Source organism: Patagioenas fasciata, chromosome 5 (assembly GCF_037038585.1).
Source record: "Patagioenas fasciata isolate bPatFas1 chromosome 5, bPatFas1.hap1, whole genome shotgun sequence".
NCBI classification, from domain to species: Eukaryota; Metazoa; Chordata; class Aves; order Columbiformes; family Columbidae; genus Patagioenas; species Patagioenas fasciata.
In genome coordinates this window covers 329,527-342,854 of record NC_092524.1, presented here as the reverse complement: position 1 = coordinate 342,854, position 13,328 = coordinate 329,527, and the positions used below count along the sequence as shown (strand labels likewise).

The window sequence follows — 13,328 nt, the reverse complement described above, 5'->3', positions numbered from 1 at the left end:
CAAACCGCAGTACCAGGGCTGTGAAAGATCTCTTTTCTCTGCAGGGCTGGAAATGTGTTCTCATCTGCCTTGGCTTGAGGTCTCTCCTGTTCTCCCTTTCCCGGCCTCTGCTCTGGGGAGGGTGCTCGGGGTCTCTGGGCTGTGAAAGGTGGTGGTAGGAGAGACAGGGGCTGGGGGGGAGCACAGGAGTTGAACGGTGGCACAAACTCTGCGACCAGCCACCAAGCACCTGCGCTGTCCCCTTGCCATGCGGGGGACCCGTGGGGTGTCACTTGCGGCTGCTGCGTCAGGGGACGTGCGAGCTCTGCAGGGCCGTGCCGGGCAGCGGGGAGGGCTCTGGGCCGTTCCGCCAGGAGCACGTGGGCACCGCGGGAGAGCTGGGATGTCCAGAGGGGCCGGTGGTGCGACCTCAGCTCCTGCCCGGGCTGGAACGGGGCTGGTGTGCTGCACGTCACACAGAGCCCCGAGCAGCGTGCTCCGCTCCGGGGGTGACACGGGAGGTCACCCGGGGTGTCCGTTGGGCAGGAGGCGGCCCGGCGGGGAAAGGGGGACGGACGCGCGGGGTCCTGGCGGTGGGCGCTCGGTCGAGTGACGGGCCTGCTGCCGTACTGTGTGTTTCAGAACGGCCGTTTCTTGGGCGATGCTGACCTGGAAAGGCAGAAATACCCAGATCTGAAGCTCAACGGACCGCAGGTAAGGGGAGCTGAGCTCTCTGGCTGTGGGCAGCCTGCTTGCCAGGGGGTGCAGGGCTCCAGTGTGCCCACCTGAGCTGGGACAGGGGGACTTGGTGTGAAGGGGCCTTGGGTGTGGGGTTGTTGGTCTCCTCTCCCATGCAGGAGGGTATTGGGGCACCCCAAGAGATGAGATGGGTGCCGGTGGTGGGGGCTGACTGCCTGTCCCTTGCCCCCCAGGACCACAGCCACCTCTTGTACAGCACCATTCCCAGGATGCAGGACCCAGGCCAGATTGTGGAGGAGACGTACACCATGGAGGAGGACCCAGAAGGGGCCATGTCAGTCGTGTCTGTGGAAACATCAGATGATGGGACAACCCGGCGTACAGAGACCACGGTACAGGCCTGGGGAGAGCGTGGAGGGGGGAGGGCTCTGGGCAGGGACCTGATGACCAGGGTGCCTGCCAGCTTGCTGAGCTATGAGCTGAAATGGGTACGAATCTGCCTGGAGAAAGTGCTGGGCTGGAGCGGGAGTCTGGGGACGCAGGAGTGCGGTGGGTTTCGTGATGGGAGCATGTCCTGCATCCATCCCCCTAGGTGAAGAAGGTGGTGAAGACGGTGACCACCCGGACGGTGCAGCAGGTGCCGATGGGGCCTGACGGGTTACCTTTGGAAACCTCCCCTGTCACCAGCAACTATGTCCAGACGATGGACAGGAACTTCCGCAAGAATGGCAACGGGGGCCCTGGCGGGTACCTGGGCCAGCCGGGCACAGCCACCCTCCCTCGCAACTACCACTACCCCGATGGCTACAGCCGCCCCTACGAGGACGGCTACCCGGGCAGCGATCACAGCTACGGCAGCCTGTCCCGTGTCACCCGCATTGACGAGCGCTACCGACCCTCCATGGACACCTACCGGGGCCCCAGCCGGCAGGACACCTACGGCCCCCAGCCTCAAGTGCGCGTCGGGGGCAGCAACATGGACCTCAACCACTTCCACCCCGAGCCCTACGGCCTGGAGGACGACCAGCGCAGCATGGGCTTTGAAGATGTGGACTACGGGCTCATGTCTGACTACGGCACGGCCAGGCGGGCAGGGACCCCGTCCGATCCTCGGCGGCGGCTCAGGTACGGGGCGGGAGGCGCTGGGGCAGGGGGTGCCGTGGGGTCGCTCTGACTTCACCCACTTCAGAGGAAGGAGGATTGTGGAGACAGCACCCTGAGCTGAATCACACATGGTTCACGCAGGAGAAAACTTTCATCCGGTTCTAATTGACTGCTTAATTGGTGGTTAAAGCTCAGTTCTAATTGAGCCGATGGTACTGCAGCGAGGAGTTCCACTGGGCGGCTGGATGTAGCTCCGGGCCCTGCCCTCTCCGTGCCACCCGTTCCACTGGTGGGACAGTGGGATCATCTGCACCCCGGCGTGGCGCGGCGCGCAGAGCTGTGCAGGTGTGCGGCACAGCCCCACACCGGGAGCAGCCGCCCCGGCATCGCGCTGCTGCCGAGCCGAGAGCAGCCGGGGAGCCGTGCGGAGTCCCGCGGTGCCTGGGGAGCGTTCCTGCAGCACGGGGGGGCAGGGAGAGTGTTCCTGCAGCGTCTGCAGCACGGGGGGGGCGTTCCTGCAGGTCTGCAGCACCACTGTGCAGGGTAGGGCAGAAGAAGCTGCTCAACCTGTTTGGCAGTAGCGGCTTCTCCCCCTGGTTGGTCTGTTTGTCCGTGGGGGATTAGCAGCTCCCCCAGCCCAAGGGCTGAGCACCAGCTCCGAGGCAGCCAGAGCAGGGCTTGGTGGTCCCTTAACCGCCCTGCTGGGGTGTGCAGCTGGGTGTCCTGGGGTGTCACAAGCCTGAGGCCGTGACTCTGCAGGCTGGTGCCTCGTGCCCGCTGTGTCTCTTGCAGAAACGCTGCTGCTGCCAGCTAGAGTCTCTTGTTCGGCTCTGCTCGCTGCCCAGGCAGCGAACGGTGTCTGGGAGGTGCTGAGGTAGAAGTGAGGCTCTGAGCCTGGGTCCCAGGGCTGGGGAGGGGGCTGTGTCAGCAGGTGGGGGTGGATGCACATCTCCCCAGGGCAGGGAGCAGACAGGTGAGGCCTGAGCAGAGGCTGCTTAAGCACCCTGGGCATAAAACAGAGGCGGGAGAGGGAGACCCGAGGCAAAGGGGGCTCCGACCAGCTCTGCCCAAGCTGCGCTCGGCTCCAGGCGCGCACTGGGAACCCGCGGTGTCTCCTGGTGCGGAGGGGACTGAGGGAGGAGCGTTGCCCTTTCAGTGGGTGCCAGCACAAGTGTGACGATTGCTGCGCTGAACCAGTTCGGGCGGTTGTTCACCCGGATTGATTTCCTGGCCCACCCTGCCGTGTGAGGCTGGAGGAGGGCAAGCAGGGCTTTGAGGCTGGAGGAGGGCAAGCAGGGCTCCGAGGCTGGAGGAGGGCAAGCAGGGCTCCGGCAGTCACCGTGTCAGTTCTGAGCGCGTGGCCGGCGCGGCTGTCCCCTTGGCGGGCAGCAGGGTGACGCAGTCGTGTCGGGCTCGGGGCTGCAGAGGGAGCGAGTGCCAGCCCAGACGAGGCTCTGGCTTGTGGACCTTCCCTGGGTCTGTGTCCTGCCTGGCACCCGGGGGCAGGAGCCCTCCCTGGTGACCCAGTCTGAACTGCTTGGCCTTTGGGACCACAGGTCCTCTCTGCTGGGCTGGGTGGTGCCTGTGTCCTTCAGCCTCTCGAGATCCTGGAGGAAGGATCTGCAGGAGCCAGGTGTGGAATCAGGAGCTGCAGCTGGGTGGGAGACCAGGGATCCTGGGCCACACAGGGGGAGAAGGTCCGGCTTCCCAGCACATCCAAGGAGCAGTCCGGGTGGAGATGTCGCCTTGTCCTGCAGGGATGGTGTGGGTGTGGGGTGTGGCGGGTGGGTCGGTGCAGCCGCGAGCAGGCTCTTCCTCCCCAGGCAGGCAGATAAAGATGGCAGCAATCTGTGGAATCCAGGCACTGTTGAGCTTGGCGTGTCCCCTACCTTCTCAGTTACCATCTGTGCTCAGCTGTCTGGCTTGCGGGAAGGGGAACAGGCAAGATCAATGTCCCCCTTGCCTCAGAGGTGTTTGTCTCGAGCGGGGCCTGGCTGTTGATGGTTTCCTTCGGGGAGGCCGCGCTGCGGCACGGGAAGGCGCAGGAGCGCGCTGGGCCAGGCGCAGTGTGTGCCGGCTGCCCGGAGCACGCGGTCCCCGCTCGTGGCTCTTGCAGAGCTGCCTCTGCAGGGGAAGGGCAGAGGGGCTCAGTGGCAGCACAGGATGTGCTCCCCAGCCCTGCCAGCCCATCTCACCTGGGGGGGCCGGGGGATCCAGCACCAAGCGGCCCCCACAGCTACGCAGGGGCTCCCTTCTGGGGTGCACGAGGTGTGACACGGAGCAGGGTCACTGCTGGCCGTGTGCCTTGTCTGCAGCGCTGATGTCGGCCACGCCGTGCTCCTGCCGTGTCCTGCTGCGGGGTGGTGCAGGCGCTTGGTGCTGTGCTCTGGGGGCTGTGGGGGGAAGTGCGCAGCAGCCGGGCTCCTCGGCACCGCTCAGGAGCCAGACCGTGCGGCGAGCAGCGTGTTTCCCCGTCGGGACGTGCTGAAAGCCACCCTCACCGCCGTGCTGTGCAGCGGCACCCGGGGATGTGGCTGTGAACGTGGCTGCCAGCTGGAGCTGCTGGGTTCCGTGGGTCCTGTGCCGGAGGGTGCAGGTAGAGCAGCGGCGCGAGGAGCAGCACTTGCTGCTTTCCTTGCACCCTCCCTGCCCGCCCCGGTCTGGGGGCTCTGCAGGTGGATGAGCGCCCCAGAGCAGACGTGAGCCAGGGGATGCTCCCTCAGTTTGGCCTCGGTTGTGTGTCCCCATGGCCAGGCACAGCAGGGGTGACAGCACCACTCAGGCCCCTCCGTTTAAGTGCCAAGTCCCATCCTGTCCCCTTCTGTGAAATCGTCAGATTCCTCTGCATGGGTGGGGAAGGGATTATATTGCCTGTGACTACAAAAACAGGGTGAGAATCCAGGATTTTGTGTAGCGTGTGTTCCGGGCGTGTTAAATATCACCTTGGTGCATGGGGGACTGGTTGCGCTGCTGCAGCCTACACGTGCTGCCTGGGGCCCGTTCCCAGCGCCACCGGCTCTGTGGGTGACCTGGCCCTGCCCGGGGCTGTGCGACCCCTGCTCTTCCCGGCCTGAGCCGAGCGGGGCTGGCCCTGCAGCCGGTGTCCCTGGGTCCAGCTCAGCGCGTCCCCCGGGCTGCAGTGCGGTGCCGTGCAGCGTGTCACAGGGCGTCTGCAGACAAAGGGGCTGAGCCCTGCCCTGGGTAAAACCTTTGTTCTGGCCACAATGCTCTGAAGTAGCGGCAGTCGCCTGGTCTGGCAGCAGCTCGCGTGTCCTGTGCTGCTGTGTGGCGATGGGATGTGGCGCTGGTGCAGCCGGACGGCGCAGCAGAGAACGGCGTGGCCTGGAACCGGGCTCTGGGCGCCCGGTGCTGCCGTGCCGGTGCCGCTGTGCCGCCCGTGTGGGGGCCGGCTTGCCCCCCGGCCACCTGCGCTGAACTTGCCCCCTAGTGGCTGCAGACCAGGGCGGTGCTTGGTGCCTCGGGCCAGCTCCTGCCGCACAGAGGTGACGCAGAGGTGACACAGAGATCAGGATCAGCCTCTGACCCGCGGGAAGCCTGGTGGGTGGGAGGGCGCTGGAGCAGCTGCTGCGTTGCCTTCTCCTGGGGACCAGCCCTGCTCTGTGCAGGCTGGGGACACACCGGGCGGCCTCTGCCACCAGCGCTGTGTGGGGCAGGATGGGCCCTGATGCCGCGCTGCTGCCCGGCCTGGCCTGTGCGCTGTGGTGGGACCGGACGCTGCGTCTGCTTCAGCCGTCGTGTAATGGGCTGGAGGGGAACAGCATCCCCGGGCCGGGACTCGTGCTGATGCCGCTGTCTCTCTCCTAGGAGTTATGAGGACATGCTGGTGGACGAAGTGGCCCCTGACCGGTACTACTGGGCGCCCCTGGCGCAGCACGAGCGGGGCAGCCTGGCCAGCCTGGACAGCCTGCGGAAGGGCGGCCCAGCCCCCGGCAACTGGCGGCAGCCGGAGCTGCCCGAGGTGATCGCCATGCTGAGCTTCCGCCTGGACGCCGTCAAGTCCAACGCGGCCGCCTACCTGCAGCACCTCTGCTACCGGAACGACAAGGTGAAGACGGAGGTGCGCAAGCTGAAGGGCATTCCTGTGCTGGTGGGGCTGCTCGACCACCCCAAGAAAGAGGTGCACTATGGTGCCTGTGGAGCCCTCAAGAACATCTCCTACGGCAAGGACCAAGACAATAAGATTGCCATCAAGAACTGCGATGGGGTCCCCGCTCTGGTGCGCCTGCTGCGGAAGGCACATGACATGGACCTCACAGAAGTCATCACAGGTAACGGCTCCAGGGAGGAGAGGGACTCATCTGTTGGGTGAGGGGCACCGTGCAGGTTTTTAAGCCCATGTGCTCTGATTGATCATCTCCTGCTTGCGGCATTGCAGGAACCCTGTGGAACCTGTCCTCGCATGACTCCATCAAGATGGCCATTGTGGATCATGCGCTGCACGCCCTGACCGATGAGGTGGTCATTCCCCGCTCGGGCTGGGAGCGAGAGCCCAACGAGGACTCCAAACCACGCCATATCGAGTGGGAGTCGGTGCTCACCAACACCGCCGGCTGCCTTCGGTACACAAGGGGCTGCTGGCAGAGCTGGGGTGGGCTGGGGCTGCTCTAACGCTCTTCTGGGCACTCCTGGGGTTGCTGGGGCTGCAGAGAAGCTGCCCTCCCAGGACAGCAGCTGGCAGCACAGTCCTTGCTCACTGGAGGGGAACCGCAGGAGTGAGCCTGTGGTGCGAGTTCCTCGCCGGCCCTCAGCTGTCTCTCCTGTGACGGTTCTCTCTGCCCTGCCAGGAACGTGAGCTCGGAGCGGAGCGAGGCCCGTCGGAAGCTGCGGGAGTGTGACGGGCTGGTAGACGCCCTGATCTACGTCGTCCAGTCCGAGGTCGGCCAGAAGGACTCGGACAGCAAGGTACCACGGAGGGGCTGTTCCGGGCACACACAGAGCTCTGCCCTTGTCACCAACTCCAGCAGCGCTCTGCTCTTCATCCCAAGACGGATGAAGAATGGACAGGGATCTTCAGCAGGGAGGGATTTGGTCTGACAGGAGTATCTTGGGAAAACCTATTCCAGGCTGACGCCTTCCCACGATCTCCAGCTGGGGAGAGCCCGTGAGGGCCGTGCCCTGGGTGCTGTGTGGCCAGGAAGTGTCTGGCGCTCAGCCTGCAGCAGGAACGCTGGTGAGCAGCAAGGGTCCAGTGGTGTCTCTTGCCCACGCTGACAGCCCCTGGCTTAGGGCTCCCTGAGCCGCCTTGATGAGGTGTTGCCTTGAATTTTCCTTGAGCCTTTCCTTGGACCTTTTGTGCTTATGGCAGAGGGATGTTTTTGGCCCAGTAGAACATGAATTGGTGATAGCAGAGCTGGCCGTGGCTGCTTTGGGATGTGGGTGTGCTGCAGCGCCGAGATGGAGCTGAATGTCCCCCTGGTCCCAGCTCAGGCCCCTTGGCCTGGCTCTGGTTGCACTCTGTGGTGGGGCCCTCACTTTGTAGCCACGGGCATGTGCTCTGCCGAGTCAAACTGGCTTTCTCTCCAGCTGGTGGAGAACTGCGTGTGCCTGCTGAGAAACTTGTCCTACCAAGTCCACCGTGAAATCCCCCACGCTGAGCGCTACCAGGAGACCCCGCTGGCCCCCGCCAACGCCGCCGGGCCCCCCGCGGCCAGCTGCTTCGGCACCAAGAAGGGCAAAGGTGCGTTGGGTGGCAGCAGCACGGAGGGAAGTGGCACAGAGACAGTTCTACTACGGTGAAGCTGGAGGGTGGTCTGGGGTCTCTGTGCTCCTGCTCTGGCGTCTCTCGTGTGAAGGCTAAGCTGCAGCTTTCTCCAGAGGCACGGTACTCAGTGTCTCCTCGGTTTGGGAGCTACTGCTTGACTTACCCAAAGTGTTTGACAAGCTAATGGTGGGTGCCTGTGGTGGTGGGACGGTGATGGAGAGATGTCCACTAACTGCACACCTTCCCTTTTCTCCTGTGTTGTCACCTCCCCTTCCCTTTGCTTTCTTGCCAAACGATCTGCCCACGATGCTGTCGGCACTTCTCTCCTCCTGCCTCCCCTCTCTCCTGTCCTTCTCTCCGCTTCGCCAATAGACGAGTGGTTCTCCAGAGGTGAGTGTGCTCCTCTTGGTTTTGATTTTTCTGTGGTGGATTGGGTGCTTTCTCTAGCTCCGTGTGCCCCCTCCCAGCTGGGCATGTGTTGCCTGCAGTGTGGCTGATGTCCTTGATGTCCCTCCTGGGACGTGCTGGCAGCTTAGCTTCAGCTCACCTGTGGGCTTGTTCTTGCAGCAAGTGGTAAAGAGCTGTTGAGCTGATATGGGTGGGGAGAGGAGGTGTCTTACACCTCTCTGCTTGTCCTTTGAAGGTAAAAAGCCTCCAGAAGACCCTGGTGCTGATACAGTGGATTTTCCCAAAAGAACAACTCCAGCGAAAGGTATGATCCTCTGTGTGTGTGCAGGGCTGCTTCTGCACAGCAGTCCAGGAGAGGAGAGAGTAGAGTTGATTTGAACTGAGAGCAGCCCCAGGAGAAGGGCTTGGGGTGCTGGCTGATGAGAAGCTCACCCTGACCCACAATGTGCACCCACAGCCCAGAGACCACCCGCGTCCTGGGCTGTGTCACCCAAAGCGTGGGCAGCGGGTTGGGGAACCTGCCCCTCTGCCCCGCTCTGGTGAGCCCCCCTGCGGTGCTGGTCCAGCTCTGGGTCCTCAGCACAGGACACACACGGAGCTGCTGCAGAGGGGCCAGAGGAGCGCCAGGAGTGACCCGAGGCTGAACAGCTCTGCTGGGGACAGCCTGAGGCAGCTGGGGTGTTCAGCTGGAGAGGAGAAGCTCCGGGAGACCTTGGAGCAGCCTCCAGTGCCCAAAGGAGGCTCATAGGGAAGATGAGGACAGGCTTTTCACAAGGGTGGTGACAGGACGAGGGGTGATGGCTTTGAACTGATATAGAGGGGAGATTTAGATGAGACACGAGGAAGAAATTCTTCCCCATGGGGGTGGTGAGACCCTGGCACAGGCTGCCCAGAGCCGCTGTGGATGCCCCATCCCTGGGTAGAAGTTTCCAGCCTTGTCAGCCCATCCTGTTCCTTCGGATGACCCGGGTGCTGGCAGAGCCTGTCAGTAAGTCCTTCCTGCCCGTGTTCTTTGGCAGGCTACGAGCTCCTGTTCCAGCCAGAAGTGGTGCGGATATACATCTCCCTTCTGAAGGAGAGCAAGACCCCAGCCATCCTGGAGGCTTCTGCAGGAGCCATCCAGAACCTGTGTGCTGGCAGCTGGACGGTGAGTGTCCGGGCAGGGCTCGGCGCAGCTCAGGCGTGGGCTCTGCCGTGCTCCGCAGGGCTCTGCCATTCCTTCCCTCGGTGGGCTGGGGTGGGGATGAAGGTTTGGCGCTGCTCTGCAGCTTCTTGACCTGCATTCTCTTCATGTACCTGGGAAGTCTTGCTGGCCTGGCCTGCCGGGGGGCGTTGGGACAGTCTGTCCTGCCATGGGTGCAGCCAGGGCCCTTGGTTCCCGAGATGAGGGTGGGTGACAAGGCTGCCGTGTTGTCCCTGCGGGACTGTGCCTGCCCAGGCTACACCGTGGTCCCCGTCTCTCCCCAGTACGGCCGGTACATCCGCTCGGCGCTGCGCCAGGAGAAGGGGCTCTCTGCCATCGCCGACCTCCTCACCCACGACAGCGAGCGCGTGGTGAAAGCGGCGTCCGGAGCCCTGCGGAACCTGGCTGTCGACTTGCGTAACAAAGAGCTGATAGGTGAGGACATCGTGCTCTGTGTCTATCTGAGGTGGGCAGGAACGTCCTGACATGGGCACTGAGGAGGAGGGTGGATGTGGGCACAGCACCGGCCCAGTGTGTGTCTGCTGTTCCTCTCCCAGAGCAGCATGTGCTGAGCTCCCCTGACAGCGACATCCAAGTTGGTCACCTGTCCCTGAGCCTTCTGCAGTGATTTTTGTTTTGGTTGTTTGGTTTGGACCCGGTTCTTTGGTTTGGGTTTTGCCCCCTTTCAGTCCTCTTCCTTACTCACACCCAGCTCTTTCCCCTTCCCAGGTAAACATGCGATCCCCAACCTAGTGAAGAACTTGCCTGGAGGCCAGCAGACCCCAGCCAAAAACCTCTCTGAAGACACAGTCGTGTCAATCCTCAACACCATCAATGAAGTAATTGTAGACAACCTCGAGGCTGCGAAGAAGCTGCGGGAAACGCAGGGGATTGAGAAGTTGGTGCTGATCAACAAGTCTGGGTAGGCTCTGTGCTGAGGATAATGCGAGGGGCAGAGAAGGGCTTCTCCAGGACCTGCCTTGAGGTCATGGGTGTTTGCAAACATCTCTTCCTTCACCTCTTCCTAGGAACCGCTCCGAGAGAGAGGTCCGAGCAGCCGCCCTCGTCTTGCAGACGGTCTGGGGATATAAAGAGCTGCGGAAGCCCCTGGAGAAGGAAGGCTGGAAGAAGTCTGATTTCCAGGTGTGGGGTGTGGGATGCTCTGTGGTGGCTGGGGCAGCAGTGGGGTCCTGCAGCAGGGAGAAGGGTGTTCCTGGATGTCAGCTCCGGCCTCGCTGGTGTCCTCTCTGCCGTGTCCCACACAAGCACACGGATCTGCAGGCAGGAGGGCTTGTGGCACTGAGAGCCACCACGGCTGTGCTGAGGAACCAGGTTCTCCGGGGCTCAGTTTTGTTCCCAAAAGCTGCGCCCGTCCTTGCTGCTGGGTGCAGCCGCGGGCGCTGGAGCTGTGGGGCCTCCAGGGTGGGATGTGCTGGTGGTGAGTGTCTGTGCCAGGGTGTGAGTGGTCACTGTCTGCTCCAGGTGAACCTGAGCAACACCTCTCGGACCCAGGGAGGCAGCTCGTTTGATGACAGCACCTTGCCTCTCATCGACAGGAACCAAAAAACAGGTACGTGCCTTCCCTTAGCACCTGTCCCCACTGTCCTCCTTTCCGCATGTGGGTACCCAGAACAGCTGGCCTTTGTCCCTTTGTCCCCTCCCTGGCTCTTCAGCCCCGTCTTCCTTGGCAGCCATAGCTGCTCACACAAGGCAGTTTGGGCTCTGGAAAGTGATGTCCGCGGGTTCTGTTGTGTCCTCGGGTCGGCGGGTGGGCAGCGGCTGCCGGGGCCGTGTCTGACCTGCTCTCCGTGTTTGCAGACAAGAAATCCTCCCGGGAGGAAATCCAGATGAGCAACATGGGACCAGGTAGGAGAGGGACCAGGGGCCTCTCGCCTGGGAGGGCAGAGCTCCCGCCCGCAGGCTGGCGCGGCTGACGTGGCTGTCCCCTCCCCTGTTCAGACAACTATTCCACGCTCAATGAGAGGGACCACAGCAGGACACTGGACCGGTCCGGGGACCTCGGAGACATGGAGCCGGTGAAGGCAGCGCCGCTGATGGTGAGCAGCTCCGGCTGACAAGGGAGGGCTGAGCGGGCCTGGGCGCAGGAGATGGCCATCGCTGTCCTGGCTGGCAGGACGGGAGAGCTGGGCTCCCACAACTAACACCCCCACCCCGCTCCGTCCCCCACTAACCCGTGTGTCTGCAGCAGGAGGAGGGGCAGGAACCGCAGCCTGAGGTAGAGGAGGCGCAGGAGGATGCTGCCGTGTTTTCCCCTGTGTCGGTATGTCCCGCAGCATCCTGCCCGATCTGAACGGCGGTGACAGATCCTGCTGCTGTTGGGGTGCTTTGACCAGCCAAATCCTGCTCTGATCGCTGCTGCCTGAATCACTGCCTGAGCCGCTGGGGCCGTGATCGCCCTCCGCTGCTCGCTCTGCTCTGGGCGCGCTAACGTCTCTCCCTCTCTCTCCACAGCAGAAGATCTAGCTGCCGTCCCCGCCTCCACTCAGTTTGGGTTGATAATATATTATATATATAAATATATATATATAACTCTTCGTGGTGGAATGGACCGACTTTTACCTTGTCCTTATTTTCGCATTTTTTGCTGGACTGTCTGTGCCAACCGGCCAGCCAAACGACTGGGCCTGGTCCCCGGGGCAGCCCGGGCCGCTCCGCCTCCTCCAGCCCGCTGCACCTCCCGCTCGGGGACACCTCAGCCCTTCGCTCTTCATCCCCGCCCTCCGTCGCCCCCTTCCTCGGAGGGTCAGCCCTCCTGCCCGACTGCCGGGTCGACCGGCGTGGATGCTGCAACAGGACTCGATCTCTGCCTTGACCAGGAGCTGCCTTCTCTCCCACGCCTCCCCTCTGCTCAGAGACGTCTGCAGGGACAGGGACTGGGACCTCACTCGCCGCCTTTTTTTGTTCGTGTTGTTGCCTATAGGATGTATTTTTGCGCGGGGTCACTCTTCAGCCAGGGCCGTGGGTTCAATGGGCACGTCCCTCTCTGGCGGCGGGACCAGGGGAGGGGGGGGGCTGGAGCACGGGGGGTGAGGGGAAGGAAAAACAGCGTTAACTTCTCTTGCTTTGCTCTAGATGAGGCTTCGGGGACGGGGGATCTGGCTCTGGATCCCGCAGAGGGTCTGGATGGGGCCGCTGGCCCCTGCCCGGTGCCTGCGAGGAGGGGTCTGTATGTGGGAAGATGGTCAGTGCCGGGGTGCGGGCTGGGGGTCCCTGCGCGGGAGGAGCACGGCAGGACTGGGCGCGCCGTGCGGAGCCGGGGTCGCTGCCCGCGGCGCTGCCCGCGGACTTTCTCTTGACACGTGCCTTTCTTTTGCCACTGTGAAATAGCTCTCTGAATCGTACTGTCTGGCTCTGCGCTGGGGAAGGGCTGTCCAGGCTGAGCTTCCCTTCCCCACCGGGAGCCCTCACTGTCTGCGCTGGGGCTGGACGCCTATTTGGGGGGTCCCAGCCCCTCACTGATGGGGTGCGGGAGCCATGACACCCCCCCACCCCCCCCGCCTCCTCCCTGCTGGGGGGCGCATTTCGGTGCTGTGATCTCTCGGGGAGCCCTTGGGCTCCCCTGCAACTGGAAGCCTCTGCAGGAGGCTGCAAACTGGAGCGGGAGCCCCCCCAGCCTGGGGCTCCCCCAAATCGGGCTCAGGGGAGCGGGGAGGCTGCAGCGGGCAGCACCAGGTCAGGCTCTGGCCTGAACCCTGCCCCAGCACCCCAGCTCTGGCTGAGCCCTCTCTGGCTCCAGCCCCACCTCAGCTCAGTTTGGTTTTGTTCTGGGGTCTAACTCTTTTCTTTTCCTTTAAATATGTAAAACACTAATTCCTTTTTCAATTTTTAATTCCAAATGAACCAAAAAGCAGCTTCCCCTTTCTCTCCTGCCCTGGCTCTGCTGGGCCAGTGCTGCCCTGGGGAGGAGGGGAGCGGGGAGCAATGAGCTGTTCTTGTCTGATTCCTGTGCACACTCTTGTAACGCTTTTAAAACAAAGTGATTTTTTTATATAAATAAAGCTTTTAAAGTGTGTCCCTGTGCCTTACACCTGGTGTTTTCTGCCTTGGGACAGGGCTGTGCTCCTGAAAGACACCACTGTGTGACAAACGCTTTCCGGGGCTGGACTATCATTTCCTCCTCTTTCTAGCAGAAGATTGCAGGAAAAGTAAAAAGCAGGAGGTTTTGTACTGTGCCCGGAGCCCCCGCTTCCCCAGGCGTGGGATGTCCTGCTG

The 13,328-nt window shown here is 62.8% G+C and overlaps 1 protein-coding gene across 7 annotated transcripts in view; it reads left to right on the top strand.

Annotated features, from left to right (window-relative positions):
- CTNND1 (catenin delta 1) overlaps positions 1-13,128 on the top strand; it is a 28,241-nt gene extending 15,113 nt beyond the window's left edge. For 2 of the 7 annotated variants that reach the window (XM_065838022.2, XM_065838027.2), the window contains 17 exons: positions 622-693; positions 912-1,070; positions 1,271-1,803; positions 5,608-6,071; positions 6,179-6,362; positions 6,588-6,705; positions 7,327-7,480; positions 7,877-7,894; positions 8,148-8,216; positions 8,932-9,059; positions 9,380-9,530; positions 9,825-10,017; positions 10,124-10,238; positions 10,578-10,665; positions 10,914-10,961; positions 11,055-11,152; positions 11,302-11,561. In XM_065838022.2, coding sequence (XP_065694094.1) covers positions 622-693; positions 912-1,070; positions 1,271-1,803; positions 5,608-6,071; positions 6,179-6,362; positions 6,588-6,705; positions 7,327-7,480; positions 7,877-7,894; positions 8,148-8,216; positions 8,932-9,059; positions 9,380-9,530; positions 9,825-10,017; positions 10,124-10,238; positions 10,578-10,665; positions 10,914-10,961; positions 11,055-11,152; positions 11,302-11,406 — 2,697 coding nt within the window. In that variant the 3' untranslated portion in view covers positions 11,407-11,561. The other 5 variants (XM_065838023.2, XM_071808631.1, XM_065838026.2 and 2 more) reach the window with 5 other exon arrangements.
- The last annotated feature ends 200 nt before the right edge of the window (positions 13,129-13,328 follow it).